Raw genomic sequence first — 18023 nt, 5'->3', positions numbered from 1 at the left:
TGATGAATTCAACCTCCAGTCCTCTTTTCCCCAGAGGTCAAGGGGTGGGATTAAAAGTTTTAACCTTCTAATCTCATGATTGGTCTCCAGGCAGCCAACTCCCATCCTTTGGTGTAGTCTAAAAGTTGTCTCATTAACATAAAAAGAGAGACCTTTTATCCCTTAGGAAATCCCAAGGGTTAAAGAGCTCTGTGCCAGGACCAGGGCAAAGAACAAATATGCATGTCTTATTATAAATACAATATCACAGCAGGTACCCACTTTTTTAAAGAAAATAATAAAAATTCACGATAAATTCATAGTAAATAGCTCAATATGAATTTTCGTTTAAAAAGTACATAATCTTTTTTATGAAATGATTGGAATTAATGAGAAATAAAACATTTTCAAAATCTAAATTTTATGTCTGTGTCTTCTATATGAGAATCTTTTTTTTATTAGTTTCAAGTATACAGTACATTGGTTAGACATTTATATAGTTTATGAAATGATCTCACTGATTGATCACTCCATCTTCTCTCTTGACTCTACACATAGCCATCTTTAAAATCTTTTATTAACTTCTTGTTATTTCTTCATCTGGTGGTACACTGTTTGATGCCATGTGAAGTTTGGAAGAAGATGCCCTTAATGCAAGATCTCTACGTCTTTCTAGTTGTGTGACCATGAGGAAGTCATGGCAAATTTTGGAAACTCAGTGTCCTCATATGTAGAATTATGATAATAAATTCCACTTCCAGAAGGCTGTTGTATTGTTTAAGTGATATCACATAAATAACTTCATGTTTGCTCTATATTTGGCAAAATTCTAAATACCTGACGGCAGTTCCTATTGAGATAATGATTTTTACAATCTGCAGCCTTAAGCCAGAAACCTAAATGCAGTCGACATTTGTAGAAGTGAAATAATTTTCATGCTTCTCAATGATAATCAGGCTTTATTCAATGACCACACATTTTTGACAAATCTTCTATTCTATTTCTACCTGAGGTGATTGGATTAACCCTAGTGAGATTCCTGTGTTCCTTTATCAGTTTCTTCCCATGAAAAGTTTCAAAAGTTACAGGCCAATCCGAGTAGCAGAAATACCACATCCCTACTATTATTCAGTGGTTCAGAGTATATGATCCCAGAGCTGTCCTAGGAGAAACTATGGGGGCGAATGACAAAAATCTAGAGAATTTTCTTTTATATTATATAAACTTTTAGAAAGAAAGAGCCCATTTATGGGGGGAAAAAAAAAAGCACAAACCAGAAAAAATCCTGAAACTGAAAGCAAAATACCAGGTCATGGGCTCTCTTTGAAGCCATACACCTCATCAATTTCTTTAACGTTCAGATTCACTAATATTTACATCTTTATTTGAAATGAGGGATACAATATCCTCTCTACTATATGGATTACACCTTGTATGTAATCAATGCTGAATACATATTGTGTTAAGGACACACAAGTTTTATTTTCCCTGCTTTAAAAATGTGTATAGATATAGCGATGAAACAATTGAACATTTAAACCACTTGGAATTAGGCAATATTTACCTTACAGTTAATAAGACTGGACTCTTGTTGCTTTGTGGATTATTTTATTGATTGATTTAAAATAGAAATACAGTTAACAAGTAAGGAATTATTAGTTCATGTAAGTTATGCAGAGAAAACAAAGAGGGTGGTTGGAGACATGGGAAAGCAGAGGAAGGAGTTAAACAGAGAAAAAAATCTCCTCTAGCACAGGTTATTGTTGAGGGACCCAATTATGCCATCAGCTGAATTATGTAAACTTAAGAACTATAAATCTCATGATTTAAATATGAGGCAGGTGTTGAACTGGACCTTTCACTTCAATGGTAAGAAAGTTTACAACAATGTTACTTCAGGATGAATAAGGACAGGAGTGCATGGCATTGTTGTAAATACTTGAAGCCCATATATGGTTAGTGAAATTTAGGATCTCAAGTATAATTAAACCAAATGAAATTCAGCAGAAGTTGCTGAAGCAAAGTAAGGTAAAAAATACAGTCAAGCAAACATTTTCCCAACAGTACATTATAGTGTAAATAACAAAGGTTATGCTATCTCAATGTCACAGAGACAGCTAGCTATGTACAGTAATTGAGCTGATGGGTGGCTGCATCCAAGAACTTGCTTTTGTAACTTACAGTTCAGTGTATTCATCCTGGTAGATGCAGGGGTTAGCTGAAAGGAAAAGCATGTTTATACAATATTAATCATGAAAAACTCACAATCTCTGTGGAAAAAGATTATGTCCTTAAAGGCATAAACATAAAATGTATTAAAAACTAATTAATTTTCATTATCATGAGCTAAGGTAATGAGTTAAATGAGGTCAGTTATTAAAGAAAAAAAGATGAGTCTGGTCTGATATTTAACAGGTTTCTTTGATCACATTTTTTTGGTAGGACATCTAAACAGATTGGAGATGAATCATCTTTATCAATTATAATGTTATTTTGAAATCATTAACCTCATAAGCTATAAACAGTAAAGTGATAAAAGTTTTATCTATTCCTTGTAGTCTGCTTATGTGATGCCCTGTTATTTAATAGTTAAGGCATTTCTTTGGATTATTAAAATTAATATATAGCCACATATGACAATTTATCTCTGGGGTCTCTATTCTATTCCACTGGCATAGTCCATCTTTAAACCAGTGCCACTTTGTTTTGATTACTGTATCTTTGTAATAAGTTTTGAAATTAGAAAGTGTGAGTCATCTAGCATTTTTCTTTTTAATTAAAATAATTAATATACAGTCAATGTAAAAATTATATAAGTTGCACACATAGGATAGTAAAATATCTCAAATAATCTCTTGACTCAGAGATTATCTTAAATAACAATGCAGTGGGCTCTATCCTATGAGCAGGCACATAGTACACCAAAAACTTTAAGTTATCCATCATTATCTTACTGTCTTCTGCTATGTGGTATTTTGGAGAAACATGATATGTGATAGATTCTTTTCTTTTTATGTAACATTTTTTCTTTGACTTATATAAGGTGTTTTAATTCATCTTTTTCCTTTTATCTTTTACTCTCCCTCATAGTTTTATTGAGATATAATCAACATATAACATTGTATTAGTTTAAGGTAAATACAATAATTTAACATATGCATATAGTGTGAAATGATTACCACTTAATTTAGTTAACATCCATAACCTTATAGTTATACTATTTTTTTCTTCTGATGAGAACTTTTAGGATCTACTTTCTTAGCAACTTTTGAAAATACAGTATAATATTTTCAACTACAGTCAATATGCTGTACATTACATCCCCAGAACTTATTCATCCTATAACTAAAAATTTGTACCTTTTGATCACTTTCACTTCACCTCATAGCCTCTAAAAACCACCAGTGTGTTCTCTGTATCTAAGAGCTTGTTATTTTTAGATTCCGCATGTAAGTGATATCATATAATATTTACTTTTCTCTGACTCATTTCACTTAACATAATGCTCTTAAACTCCATTCATATCGTTGCAAATGGCAGAATTTCCTTTTTTATGGTTGAATAGTATTTTACTATACAGCTTTGTATTTTAATGTAGTCCTACTTAATTATTTTCGGTTTTGTTGCTTGTGCTTTTGGAATCGAATACAAAAAATAATTGCCAAAGCTGATAACAAGAAGATTGCCCCCATAGTTTCTTCTAGGAGTTTTATAGTTTTAGGTTTACATTTAAGTTTTTAATTTATTTTGAGTTAATTTTGTATATAGTGTGAGATGGTGGTCCTGTTTCATTCTTTTTCATGTAACTATCTAGTTTTTCCAAAACTGCTTATTGAGTAGACAATTCTTTACCTTTGTATATGCTTGAGTCCTTTGTTGTAAATTAATTGACCATGCATGCATTAGATTATTTCTGGGCCCTCTCTTCTGTTCCACTGATGCCAGTACACACAGTTTGTTTACTAAACTTTTGTTTACTATAGATTACTAAACTTTGTAATATAGTTTGAAATAAGGGAGTGTGACACCTCCAACTTTATTCTTTTTCTCAAGATAGTTTTAGCTATTTGATGTCTTCTGTGGTTTTACACAAATTTTAGAATTGATTGTTCTAGCTGTGAAAAATGCCAATGGAATTTTTGTAGGGATTACATTGAATCTGTAGATAGCTTTAGGTAGTATGTACATTTTAACAATATTAATTCTTCCAATCCATCAGTATGGAATATATTTCCATTTACTTGTGTCTTCAATTTCTTTCATAAATGTGTTATATTTTCAGTATATAAATCTCTCAATTTTTTGGTTAAATCTATTCTTTTTGATGCAATTGAAATGGATTATTTTCTTAATTTTTTTTCTGATACTTTGTTATTTGCGTACATAAACACTACTGATTTTTGTATGTTAATTTTGTATCTTGCAACTTTACTTAATTCAATGATTAATTCCAGCAGTTTTTTAGTGAAGCTGTTTGGATTTTTTTATATATACCATCATATCATCTTCAAATAAAAACTGTTTTCTTCTACTTTTATAATTTGGATTTTTTTTTTGAAAATTTTTTTTTTTGCCTAGTTACTTTGGCTAGGACTTCTAGTGCTTTGTTGAATAAAAGTGGCAAGAGACCATACTTGTCTTACTCCTGATCTTAGGAAAAGCTTTCTACTTTTCATCAGTGAATATGATGCTTGCTGTGGGCTTGTCATAACTGGCCTTTATAATGTTGAGGTAAGTTCCATCTATACCCAATTCGCTGAGCTTTTATCATAAAAATGTTAAATTGTCAAATGCTTTTTTATCTGCATCTATTGAGATAACTATGTGATATTTATTCTTCATTTTGTTATCATGATATATCACATTGGCTGATTTGTGGATGTGGAGCCATCCTGGCATCCCTGGAATAAATCTTACTTGATCATAATTTATGATTTTTTAATGTATTGTTACATTTGATTTGCTAATATTTTGTTGAGATTTTCAGGCCCATGTTTATAAGTGATATTGACCTTTAACTTTTTTTTTTTTTTAATTGTAGTGTCTTTCTCTGATGTTGGTAGCAGTCTAGTTTTGGCCTCAAAAATTACTTTAAAATTGTTCTCATCTCTTTAAATATTTAGAAGAGTTTCAGAAATACCATTAAAATTTTTTAAGTATTTGACAGAATTCAGCTATAAAGTCATCTGGTCCTGGGCTTTTGGTTGTTGGGAGATTTTGATTACTGATTCAATCTTTTTACTAGTAATTTATTGGTTCAGATATTCTGTTTCTTCATGATTCAGTCTTAGTAGGTTGTATATCTTGATGGATTTATTCATTTTTTCTAGGCTGTCCAATTTGTTGACTTGGAATTGTTTATAGTAATCTCTCTTGAACTTTTTTATTTGTGTGGTATCATTTGCAAAATCTCCTCTCCATTTCTAATTTTATTTACTTGAGTCCTCTCTCTTTTTTCTTGATAAGTGTAGCTAAAGATATTTCTATTTTGTTTATTTTTAAAAAAACAGCTCTTAGTTTTATGTTTTTTTTTCTATTGTCTTTTCTGTCTCTACTTTATTTGCATTCTAATATTTATTATTTTATTATACTAAATTTGAGCATAGTTTGTTCTTCTTTTTGTAGTTCTTTGAGGTATAAAGTTGAGTTATTTACTTGAGCTTTTTCTTTTTTTGTTAATATAAGCATTTACTGTTATAAATTTCCTCTTAGAATTGCTTTTCCTGCAGTTATATATATTGTATAAATTATATTAATTTATAAAATTTTTCCTATTTTATAAGTAGGAATTTTGTTTTCATACTTTTTAAAAAATATACTAAACTAATTATATATTCATATCCTGGTCTTATATTTTTAAGATGTTTCCACTTCACTGTGTTCCAATCTTAGACATGTTTCTTTTTCTAGTAACTCTCATTTTCTCATGCATTTATCGGTGCATAAAGGGCTTAAGCTATTTATCTTCTATGTCATAGGTTCAATTTTCTCGAGTAATACTTCTCTTTTTCCTATTCTTATTTTACTTCTATTACATTTTTTATACCATTGTAGACCTTATTTTTTAATCTCTTGAGGAAAAAAAAACTACCTCATGTTATAATTAGTATGTATTTTTTTAAAAACTGGAGTAAAAATCAGTGAAGTTGAAAGTGAAAGAAAGAGAACAAAGAAGAATGAGGGGAGACATATTATATAAATAGAGAGAGAGATTGAGAAAGAGAAAGAGAAAGAGAAAGAGAAAGAGAAAGAGAAAGAGAAAGAGAAAGAGAAAGAGAATTCATTTCCCTTGTTTTAAAAGGAAACAGAGTGACCTGGTCAGGTGAAGAAAAATAAGAGTTCTGGTATTCCAAGCCTAAAGATAAAGAATATTTTTTCTGGATTTGTTATTTTTCCACAAACTTATTAAAAATTATTTTATTAACATTAATCCCAGGGATTGAGAAATTTTGTTTGCAAGAGGTTCTGCAAAAAGGATTTTTCGTTATTTAAGGGAATAAACATGTAATTGAAACCCATTTAGTTAATTCTAAACTTTAGGTTAGATTTACATAAGAAATGGAATAAGATACTGTAAGGGACAATGTGATCATCAGCTAATGCCTTCTGATGTGTCAGTGAGCACATGGATGAATAAAGATCACTTAGTAAAAAATTACATGCCAAAATAAGGTCAGGCAGGTAGGAGAGTTATAGAGCAGCAAACAATCTGAGAACACTGGCAACCTGAAAACAATATGTCTACTTTTAGGGTTCCAACAAGAGAGGCCAGAAAGTTTTTATGGAGCAGAGAAAAATTTGCATTTATGTTAACATTATGTTACCTAGGTTGCCCCAATTAGGGTCTTTAAATTTTAAGTTGAGAACTTGAGTTTAAACATAGGTATTCTAATTTTCATTCCAGTAGATTTAATTAATGGTCTTCATGGTCACTCTGGGGAGAGAGAGGGAGAATAAAATAATATTAACCTTTCCTGTGAAATATTGTTAAATGCTTGATTTAAAGAACACGTAGCTCCCAGATCCACAGTCAACATTAAGCAAACTGAAATGTAAAACTTACTATAAAGCTTATCTTCACAGTCATCTGGAGAGTCTTCACATGGACTTCCCACATTATAAGGTTCATTCTTTGTGTCAGGTCCATTTCCTTTTAAAAAATAAAAAAAACGTGATCTAATAAAATTGATGTTTGGAAAATGTATATAAAATTTAATCATCATTTACAATCATTTTAAAAAACAATTTGTGAAAATCACTTATATGTAACAATTATAATCTTTAAGATAAATTTAAGATTTCTAGACTTACAATGATGATAAGTTATGTTTTTCAATGTACGACTGGCAATTCTGGTGTCCTAAGAATATTTTGAAGCAGTTTGCACCTTCTTGGACAGTCAAGTTCTAACAAGACTGGGACCTGCGCATGGTGGAGTCCAAAGCAGCAGAAGAGCCATTTACAATAGGATATTTTTCTTTCTTTATACCTATAAGGACTTCATAAATGATCATGTAAAAAGATATGGTTCTTAACAATGTTAAGAAAAAATTTAAGTGAATAGAGGTGCTCTAATTTCATCTTGCACTATATCATAAGAAACTTGATACATGCTAGTGTCTTTTATAGAAGTACATGAACTATTATAAAAAATAAAAGTATGTCAGCAAAGTTAAATCTAAAGAGTTGGAGGAGAAAATAAGTAGATGAGAATTTCCTGTTCTGAGATAATTTGAAGTTTCAGAGAAGACTGGCTTACCTGCAGATAACTAAGAAAATAATGTGCATTATAGCTGATTCTTACTATTATTCAAAAAATGATAGAGAGAACATTCTATCCAATATTTTTCTCTTTGATATTCAAATTGCTAAAGTTTTATTTTATAAAATAAATTTATTATTTAGTCAATAAAGGATTTTCTCAGATACTTAGTCAAATCTTTGGCCAAGAAAATTTTCCCATCACAACTTCATGCATTATGTATTCTACTTTTTAAAAAAATTTATTGTTAGAGGTTTAGCACAGACCACAAGCCCCTTCAAAGATTTAATACAATTGATGTGTTATAGATGCAGGTAGATCTTACTTTCTTCAGCACTAATTACATAGATAAAATCACAACAAATATTAACTACTGAAATCAAGACATAAGACCAGAATTAACTCACATAAAGTTATTATATAAATATATTACATATAGTAAATCTATAGTAATATTGAGGACTTTATTTCAAGTGTACAGGTTGTAGGATAAACCATTTTCATTGGTTCATATTAAACATCTTTTATTGTGCAACATAAAACATGGGAGACAGCAGTTAAACACCATAGAGACAAAGGAGTACACATGCCAATTTGTGAAACAATCAGATTATTTCTTCTATTTGTTACTCACATTGTTGATAATACGTACATTTAATTTCTAAAGAAAAGGCATATACTGGTAATTACACTAAAAAGCTAAATACAAGAACACTTGGCCTTTTCTATTCATTCTTGCATTTTTGCCCTTGAATTCTAAAAGTACTCTTCATTATTAAGGTAAATATTCTGTCTCTTTGCTTATGCTAGCTCAAACAAGTTTGAATCAATATCACATAGCAAGACTAGTGGTAATAGTTCTAAATTTTAACATTCTATTAATGATATATAGATTTATTTAGAAAATATGATTTAAAGAAAAATGTATGAGTATGTGTGTGTAATGTTTTTGGTATTGGTAAATGACATTTTATCTCTAAAGTTTTGTTTAACTGAAATAAAACATTTGATATTTTAATAATGTTTATAAAACTGAATTGAGAGGGATATATCTCTCCAAGAGATGTGAAACCAAGTTGTATGATACATACTCATGACAGTTGTGACAAACATGGAAATATTAAGGTGATATTTTTTTGTAGCATGATGACACATCACAGCCAATGAGGTAAGAAGTAGCTGTAAATATAAAAATATCTTTTTACTAATAATTTGATATTTTGTAAAATGATTACAATACAAATATTACTATCAATGATTGAAAATAAACAGCCTTGTGTTTTAAAATAGTTTGAACATAACTTACTAGGAAGTCATAAAAACAAAAAGATTACCACACATCTAGATAATACACATACATATGCACTCTCAGTGGCCATCATTGATCCTGGGTCATTCTATTCTTCTTATCAAATCTGTATGGAAAGTCAGATAATATGATGAAGGCTGATTGGTGATTATGTAAAAATCAGAACACACAAAAAAACTTTACTTGTCAGAGAACAGGCGTAGTGTAAATTAATGAGTTGGAAAAGGACTCACGTTCAATTTCTATTTAGACCACTTCCTGGTGGGATGGTATTTACCATGATATTATAATTTTATAAGACAAAGTCATTGTAATTAGAAGATACATGCTGACATACTAAAACTTAAGTATGATGATGTCTGTAACTTACTTTCAAAGGGTTCAGAAAAATGTTTATATTTTTATAAAGAGTTAAAACAAATTTTGACAAAGTGTTAAGAATTTGCAAATTTAAGTAATAAGGGTATTTCTTATACCTTTGTTGAAAGTTTTTGCAAGCTTGAAATGCTTTAAAATAAAAATCTGGGGAAAGAAGAGTGATGTCAAAAAGATGATGGATTAGGAAGTTCCAAACCCTCATATTTGCATGGATACATTAAAAAAAGAAAAAAAGAAGAAAAAAAAAAAAACCTACTGGAGACTGGCTAAAATAACTTCATAGGAAATGTGGGAAATTGTCAAAGATTTATAACAACCAAGTGAACACCAAATCAAGAAAAAGCCACAATCAAAATGGTGGTAAGTTTCATAATGCTATTACTCTTCCTTGACATACTGCCTCCCTGGCATGCCATAACATGGTTGGCAGAAGATGGCTTAGGTTTATTTTCCTAACTTTGTCTGGAGGAAGTTGAGAAGATCTTATTTGCAATGTTTTAAACTCCCTATGTGCTGCCCCAAATAATGTTCTCCATTTTGCCTGATTTAGAGCTCAAATGGGGAACAGAGCATAGCTTACATCTCAGGCTAGGAAGAGCCATGTGAAACAATGGGCCTACCTCATGGTAGCTGAAGAGTAACTATAGACCTTCTAACACTTGGGGCAAGAGATTACAGATAAAGAAATACTACAGAAGAACTAAAGTGCCTAGAAGAAGTGGGAATGAGATGGTGTGGAAAATTAAGACATTTAAAAGCAGCTGTGCATTTGGGTGAATTGAAAAAATCACAGACATAGTCTCAGGGAAGATATATCCTCAGAAAAAATTAGAAGACCTAAAATTTCACCTTGTACTGATTCCAAGTCTCACAATATGCCCTGTTAATTATTCGAGGTCTTTACTATCAGTCTGCAAAGACTAAGGGAAGTTGCTCTTTTTATTCAAATACCTAATTTTCAACAACAGGAAAATCACAAGGTATTCAAAAACAAAACAAAACAAAAACAGGAAAACATGGCCCATTAAAAGGAAAAAAAGAAATCACAAAAAAAACCTTGAATATGCACAGATATCAGACTTACTATACAAAGACTTGAAGACAACTGACTTAAATATGCTCAAAGAGCTAAAGAGAAACACAGACAAAAGAACTAAAGAAAATCAGGGAAACAATATATGAACAGAATCACAATCTCAACAGGGATTAAAATTATTTTCAAATGAAAACTGAACAGAAATTCTGGAGCTGCAAAATACAATAACTAATTTAAAATTTTTAAAAATTATTAGAGATGATCAATATCAAACATAAACAAGCAGAAGACAGCATCAACCAATTTGAAGACAGGTAATTTGAAATTATCCTCCTATCTGACTACAAAAAGAAAAGAAATGAAAAAGTAAACAGAGCCTAAGGGATGATGTATAGGACATCATCAACAGACCAATATATACATTATGGAAATTCAAGAAGGAGAATGTAAAACAAAAAGAGTAGATAAATTATTTGAAGAAATTGTGGCAGAAAATTTCCCAAATTTGAGGGAAGACATGGAACTACAAATCCAAGAAGCTCAATGATCTCTAAGTAAAATAAAACCAAGACCAAGATATACTATATTCAAACTATCAAAAGTCAAAGACTAAGAGGAAAATCTTGAAAGTAGAATAAAACCAAGACCAAGATATATTATATTCAAATTGTCCAAATCCAAAGACTAAGAGAAAATCTTGAAAATAGTGAACCATCATGTACAGGAATCTCTAATAAGAATATAAGAGAATTTCTCAGCAGAAAACTTGTAGTACAGGAGACAGTACTTGCAGTATAGAAGGTGATACATTTAAAGTTCTGAAAGAAAAAAAACAGTTAAGCAAAAATCACTTATCTGGAAAAATTGTCCTTAAAAATCAGGGATAAATTAAGATATTCTCAGAAAAACAAAATCTGAGGGAACTCATTACTACCAAATCTGCCCCACAAAAAATTCTGAAGGAATTTCTTCAAATGAAGTAACATGAAGCCATATATAATGAACTCTAGTAAAGTACATGGGCAAATATAAAAACCACTATTGCTATAGTTTTTTTGTAGTATCATTTTTTTTATTTTTATAAGATTTAAAAGACAAATGCCTAAAAGTAATGAATTTATTTTAATAAGTGTTCAATATATAAAGAAAATGATAAAAGTAAGACATACACAGAACACTCCAGCCAATACCAATGGAATATACTTTTTCCTCAAGTATATATGTAAAAATAGTATCCAGGATGGACTATATGTTAGGCTACAAAACAAGTCTTAATCCATTTAAAGTTTGAAATATAACAAAGTATCTTTTCCTATCACAAAGGAATAAAACTAGAAACCAAAAACTAAAAGAAAACTGGAAAATTTGAAAATATGTAGATATTTAAAAGTACACTCTTTTAAAAAATGGGTAAAAAGAAACAAGGAAAATTAGAAAATATGTTAAGACAGAAAAATAAAAATTCAACATACTAATATTTAGGAGAAAGCAGCAAAAACAGTTCTGAGAGGAAAATTTATAGCTGTAAATGATTATATTAAAAATAAAATTTCAAATCAGTAATCTGTAAAGTTTTACCTAAAGAAATTATAAAAGATAATTTAAACCTGAAGCTCATAGAAGAAAGGAAATAACGTAGGTTAGAACATAGATAAACAAGATAGAGGATAGAAAAATAATAAAGAAAATCAATAAAACCAAGAATTGAATCTTCAAAATGATCAACAAAGTTGATAAATTAGCTAAATCATAAGGAAAAAAAGAATAATTAAGTAAATTAAACAGTAAATATTAGACTAAAGATAAATAAAATAGAGAACAGGAAAATAGTAGAGAAAGTAATGTGACTAAGAGGTGGTTCTTCCAAAAGATCGACTGTAATCAAAAAGCTTTTTGAAAAAGAAAAGCTCTGGCTCTGATGGTTTCACTGGTAAATTGTACCAAATATTTGAAGAATAATTACCTATAATTTTTAAAGTCATCTAAAAGTTTCAAAGTGAGTAAATACTGTTTAACGTCTACTATGAAGCCAGAGTTATTCTAACACTGGAGGTAGACACAGAAATTACCAAAAAAAAAAAGTAAACTACTGAAAAATATTCCATATGAACAGAGATGCAAAACCCCTCAACAAAATACTAGAAGAATGAGTTCAGCAGCATATTAGAAGAATTATACACCAAGACTGAATGAGATTTATTCATTCAAAATAATGGTCTAACATGAAAATCAATCAATGCAGTCCACATTAACATAATGATGGAATAAAAAAACCCACGTGATTACATCAATTGAAGCAAAAAAAAAAGCATTTTTGAAAATTTAACACCTTCTCATGATATGACACCACAACAAACTAGTACTGAAAGAAAATATCACAACATAGTAAAAGCCATGTATGTAAACTTTTCTGCTCACATTGTACTTGATAGTAAAGATGAAATTCTTCCTCTAGGTCAGCAATAAAACAAGGATACTGGCTTTTGCCACTTTTTTGAAACATAGTACTGAAAATCCTAGCCAGAACAATTAGGCAAGAGAAAAAATATCATGCAAGATGGAAAGAAAAGAGTAAAATTATCTCTGTTCATAGATGATGTGATCTTATATGTAGAAAACCTTGACAATGCCACAAAAATTGTTAGAATAAAAAATTCAGCGAATCTGCAAAGTATAAAATCAACACACGAAAATTGTTTGTATACATTTGCAGTGAACAATCTGCAAAATAAATTAAGAAAACAGTTTTATTTAAAATAACATCAGAAAGAATAAAACACTTAAAAATAAACCTAACTAAGGAGGTGAAAGATTTGTACACTGAGAACTAGAAAACATAGCTAATAGAAATTAAAGAAGACTCAAATAATGGGAAAGACAGCCAACGTTCATGGGCTAAGGACAAGTTTTTAACATGTCAATATTACTCTAAGCAATTTACAGATTGAATGTAATCCCTATCAAAATCCCAATGACTTTTTTTTTCACAAATAGAAAAACGCATCCTCATATTTGTATGGAGACTCAAAGGATCCCAAATAGACAAACAATCTTGAAAAAGCAGAACAAAATTGGAGGTCTTATACTTCCTGATTTCAAAACTTACTATAAAGTTATGGTAATAAAACACTGTGGTTCTGGCATAATGATAGATATATAAACCTATGAAATAGACTGGAGAGACCAGAAATAACCCCTCACATATATGGTTAAATGATTTTTCAACAAGGATGCCATGACCATTCAATGGGGAAAGAATAGACTTACCACAATAATTTTAGGAAAATGAATATATACATGCAAACAAATAAAATATAAAAATTTAACTTAAATGGATCAAAGACCTAAATGTAAGAGTGAAAACTATAAAACTCTAAGAAGGAAACATAAAGGGAAAACCTTATGATATTGAATTTGGCAATAATTTCTTGATATGACACCGAAAGTACAGGCAAAAAAGAAAACCAAGAAAAAAAGATAAATTGAACTTCAATAAAATTTAAAACTTTTGTGCATAAATAGGATACTATCATCAGAGTAAAAAGGTAACATATACAATAGAAATTGATATTTGCAGCAAATGCCTGATGAAGGATAGATGTCTTACAACTCAAAAACAAAAAAACAAACAACCTGATTTAATAATGAGCAAAAAATTTGAATAGACATTTCTCCAAAGAAGATACACGAATGGTTGATAAGCACATGAAAAGGTGTTCAACATCACTAACCATTAGAGAAATGAAAATTGACAGTACAGTGAAATTCCACTTCAAACTTATATTTTGTATAATATACAAAACAAACAAAAAACACTGACAAAAACCCCCACAATGTATGTGTTATGTATTAAATGTTTATGTCTCCCCTCCCCGCCCCCGCACCGCCAATTTATATTCTGAAACTTTAACCCAGAGGTGTAGCTCTATTTAGAGACGGAGTCTCTAAGGAATTAATTTAGGTTAAATGAGACCATAAGTGTGGGGCCAAGTGATCGGATTAGTGTCTTTATAAGAAAAAGTACCAGAACATGATCTTCTATCCCCTGTGCCTCTCTCTCTCTCTCCCCAGGCACACACAGAAAAAATGTCGTCTGAGGACATGGTGAGAATTGGCCATTTATGGGCCAAGAAGAGAGTTCTCACAGAAACTGACTATGCTCCAGATGTTCACAGACTTGTAGACTCCAGAACTGTGAGAAAAGGAATTGCCATTTTTTAATCCACTCAGCCTATGGTATTTTGTTATGGTAGCACAAGCAGACCAATAGAGTATGGATGTGAACAATTAGGAAATTTAATTGCTGTTGGAAATGTAAAATGGAAGATTTCCACTGCTGTGAAAACAGTGTCAGTTCATCAAATAATCAAACATAGAATTACCATATGAGCCAGCAATTCTACTTCTGGGTATATACCTCAAATAACTAAAAACAGGGTTGAACAGATAGATATTTGTACAGCAATGTTCATAGCAATATTATTCCCAACAGCCAAAAAATGGAAACAACCTACTTACCTATCAATGGATGAATAGATAACAACAGGTGGTATATACATAAAATGAAAATTTTTTAGCCTTAAAAAGGAATAAGATTATGACACATGCTACAACATGGATGAACATAGATTGAGGATATTATGCTAAGTAAAATAAGGCAGATACAAAGGAGCAAGTATTGTATGATTCCAATTATATGATGTATATAAAGTAGTCAAATTCATAGGGACAGAAAGTAGAGTGGTGGTTGCCAGAGGAAAAGGAGAGGGAGAAATAGAGTTATTTTAATGGGTATAGAGTTTTAGTTCGGGAAGATGAAAAGTTCTGGAGATGGATGATGGTGATAGTTGCATAAAAATTTGAATGTAGTTAATGCCACTGAAGATTAATTTAAAAGTGGTTAAAATGACAATTTTTATTATATATGTATATGTATATATGTATATATACATATATACATACATATATAGTTATATTTATATGTAATTTTATCACAACAAACTAGAAAGAAGGGGATTCTATTATTTTCATTCTTTACAAATATAATTTATAAAGGATGTTGATATTTTATGATTTCGTTACTTTCTAGAAAATCAAATGTATAAAGAAAAAAACATCTTCTCTAGGCCATCTATTAAGGGAATCACTTTCCTTTTTTGAAGATTATAAGAGAAACTCAGTGAGTTGAGTATAAGTTTGCAAAAAGTGGGTAGAATAATTTTCCTTAGTTCTGTCACCTATCATTTTTTGCACATGCTTATAGTCACTTAACCAATGTATATATTTGCCAGTATGCAGGTTACCTGAGTGTAATGATCAACCGTTTTGTCTCCATTCATTGATGTCCATTCTCCATCCTTAAAATATATGGACTCATTGTATCAGATTCCAATTAAATTTGACCCTGAGATAGGATCAGATGCCAAATGTGTATTTTCTCCACAAAAAGTATCTGAAAGGAGGGAAAGATTTGTCACACTATAAAAACTTGGAAATATTTTACACGGATGCTTTTCTTATTTTTATTTTTTAAATGTTTCACTGATCGCCCAAGCAATGTCTTATAAGAGGAGGCAAACTCAATTGTATCTGCTGACCATCTCCTTTTTCACTGATGAATGAACTTCTGGTGCTCAGGTATAGTGAGAAATTGGCAGTAGGAGATGTTGAGCAAGTTTGGAAGTCAGATCAATCAACGTTTCAGTCTTTGTCATTTCTAAGCTGATATAACAAGGCCCATGGTTTGAAAACAAACACACAGAGGTAGTTATCATGTAACGACCTTTAGATAAATGTTTGCTCATTTAACCATTCACTTGTGATATGAGCTCTTGAACAAACAGTATTCAGGAGAGATCTGCCTTTTTCTGGGGATGGAAAGACTCACATTGCTAATTCACTGCTCAACAATATTGGGTCAAAATACCCAATAATCTATCAATATGGAAGTTTTATTAGTATTTTAAAAATATTTTGTAACAAACAAGTATCTCATAAATATTATTAATCTCTAATTGTGTAGGAACTACTATCGGCTTTTCTGGAAACTAGCAGTGACCCACCTAATGTATTTGTCATGAGATGGACTCATTTTTGTGCTCCTAAAATTGTTCTTTTGAGCAGCTCAGTGGAGTTGAATATAACTTACTTCTCAACTGCACTAGTGTTCCAAAGCTTAAGAAATGGTGATATTGTGGGTAGCTAAAATTATTACATAAAGTGGAAATCTTCTAGTCTTCTAGTTTTTCATCCAGTCATCATTGTATTACTTAACTATTCTATCACAGCTGTCACACTGTGACACTGACAGCTGTGATTCTTTTCTTCTGATGCTCAGAATATGGAATTTGAAAATTCGAATATCCAAATTTAAAAATTAACAGCAATAAAGCAGTATAGTGGACCACAATTCACTGCTATTTACAGGACAAATGTAAATATAGACTGGATGACTTGCCTTGCCTTTTCCTGGTCATTTAACAATCTCTGAGGACTTTTAAGCATAAAGGTAGGTCATATAGATACATACCTACTTGCAATTCTTCTATTAAGTGTGTTGCTCTCTACCAAGTCACAATTGTTTGACAAATTTCTGGCATTTTGTGTAGCTTCTTCTTTCCAACTCTACAATGGAAGAGTAACATACAAACACATGACCTTAATGTCTCCATTATAAGATTCTAGTTTAGTGTTTCTAAAAATTGAAGGCTAACAATATCCTCAATTATATAAAATAACTTAAAAAATAATACTATTCTTAAATATTCTGGTTGGAAAAGTTACACCAAGCTTTCAATTTATTGTTTTAGTCCTTGAATTTACAAAATCAAAATTTGTTAATATAGTTCACATGTAGCTTCTCTCTCAGAACTATTAAAGAGGTTAACTAAATGCTTCCAATAAAACAGACCAGAGTTAGAAATCCCTCCCATTATTTATTAGTAGTTTTACCTCTAACACATTATTTAATCTCTTTGAATTCTTCATCTGTAAAATGTCAGCCATAATTCATACCCAATAGTTTGTTCAAAAGTTTTAATATAATTCATGCAATGCAATTGTATGATAAATCTTATGCTACAGGTATAATAACTATGATAGTTGTTGTTAGAAACAAGTACAGTGTCATACATCTCTGTATAAAATTATGAATAATAATAATAAATTATAGCTAATCTTACATGCCAGGATCTGTTACCAATTCCGTATGTATATTCTCTTATTTTTACCCACAGCAACTCTACAAGGAAAGTACTATTATTATCCTCATTTGCAGATGAAGAAATTGAGGCACGAAGATGTTACATAGTTTCCAAGATGATACACCTTATAAGTGGCAAAAAGAAAATTGGAATCCAGATTATTTTGACTCCAGAGTATGTGCTCTTAACTCTCAATGTGTATTAATTCTGCTGAGTTGAAGCACTTTGTTAGGTATGTCTCCAAATAAGATGAAAGGCAGAGCGTTTATATCACTAGTTATGGAACTCTGTGACAAATGATCTCTCAAACTCTCTTCCTCCTCACACAGTGTACATCTATTTAAAAGACTGTCCCAA

The 18023-nt window shown here is 30.6% G+C and overlaps 1 protein-coding gene across 1 annotated transcript in view; it reads right to left on the bottom strand.

Annotated features, from left to right (window-relative positions):
* Nucleotides 1–2068: 2068 nt before the first annotated feature.
* CRISP1 (cysteine rich secretory protein 1) overlaps nt 2069–18023 on the bottom strand; it is a 19870-nt gene continuing 3915 nt past the window's right edge. The window contains 8 exon segments of the mRNA XM_015600255.1: nt 2069–2167; nt 2169–2197; nt 7043–7129; nt 7739–7748; nt 8829–8920; nt 11252–11282; nt 15768–15916; nt 16998–17088. Of these exon segments, the coding sequence (XP_015455741.1) occupies nt 2069–2167; nt 2169–2197; nt 7043–7129; nt 7739–7748; nt 8829–8920; nt 11252–11282; nt 15768–15916; nt 16998–17088 (588 nt within the window).

This window comes from Pteropus alecto, unplaced genomic scaffold, assembly GCF_000325575.1.
Source record: "Pteropus alecto unplaced genomic scaffold, ASM32557v1 scaffold7, whole genome shotgun sequence".
NCBI classification, from domain to species: Eukaryota; Metazoa; Chordata; class Mammalia; order Chiroptera; family Pteropodidae; genus Pteropus; species Pteropus alecto.
This window is presented reverse-complemented; position numbering and strand designations above follow the sequence as displayed.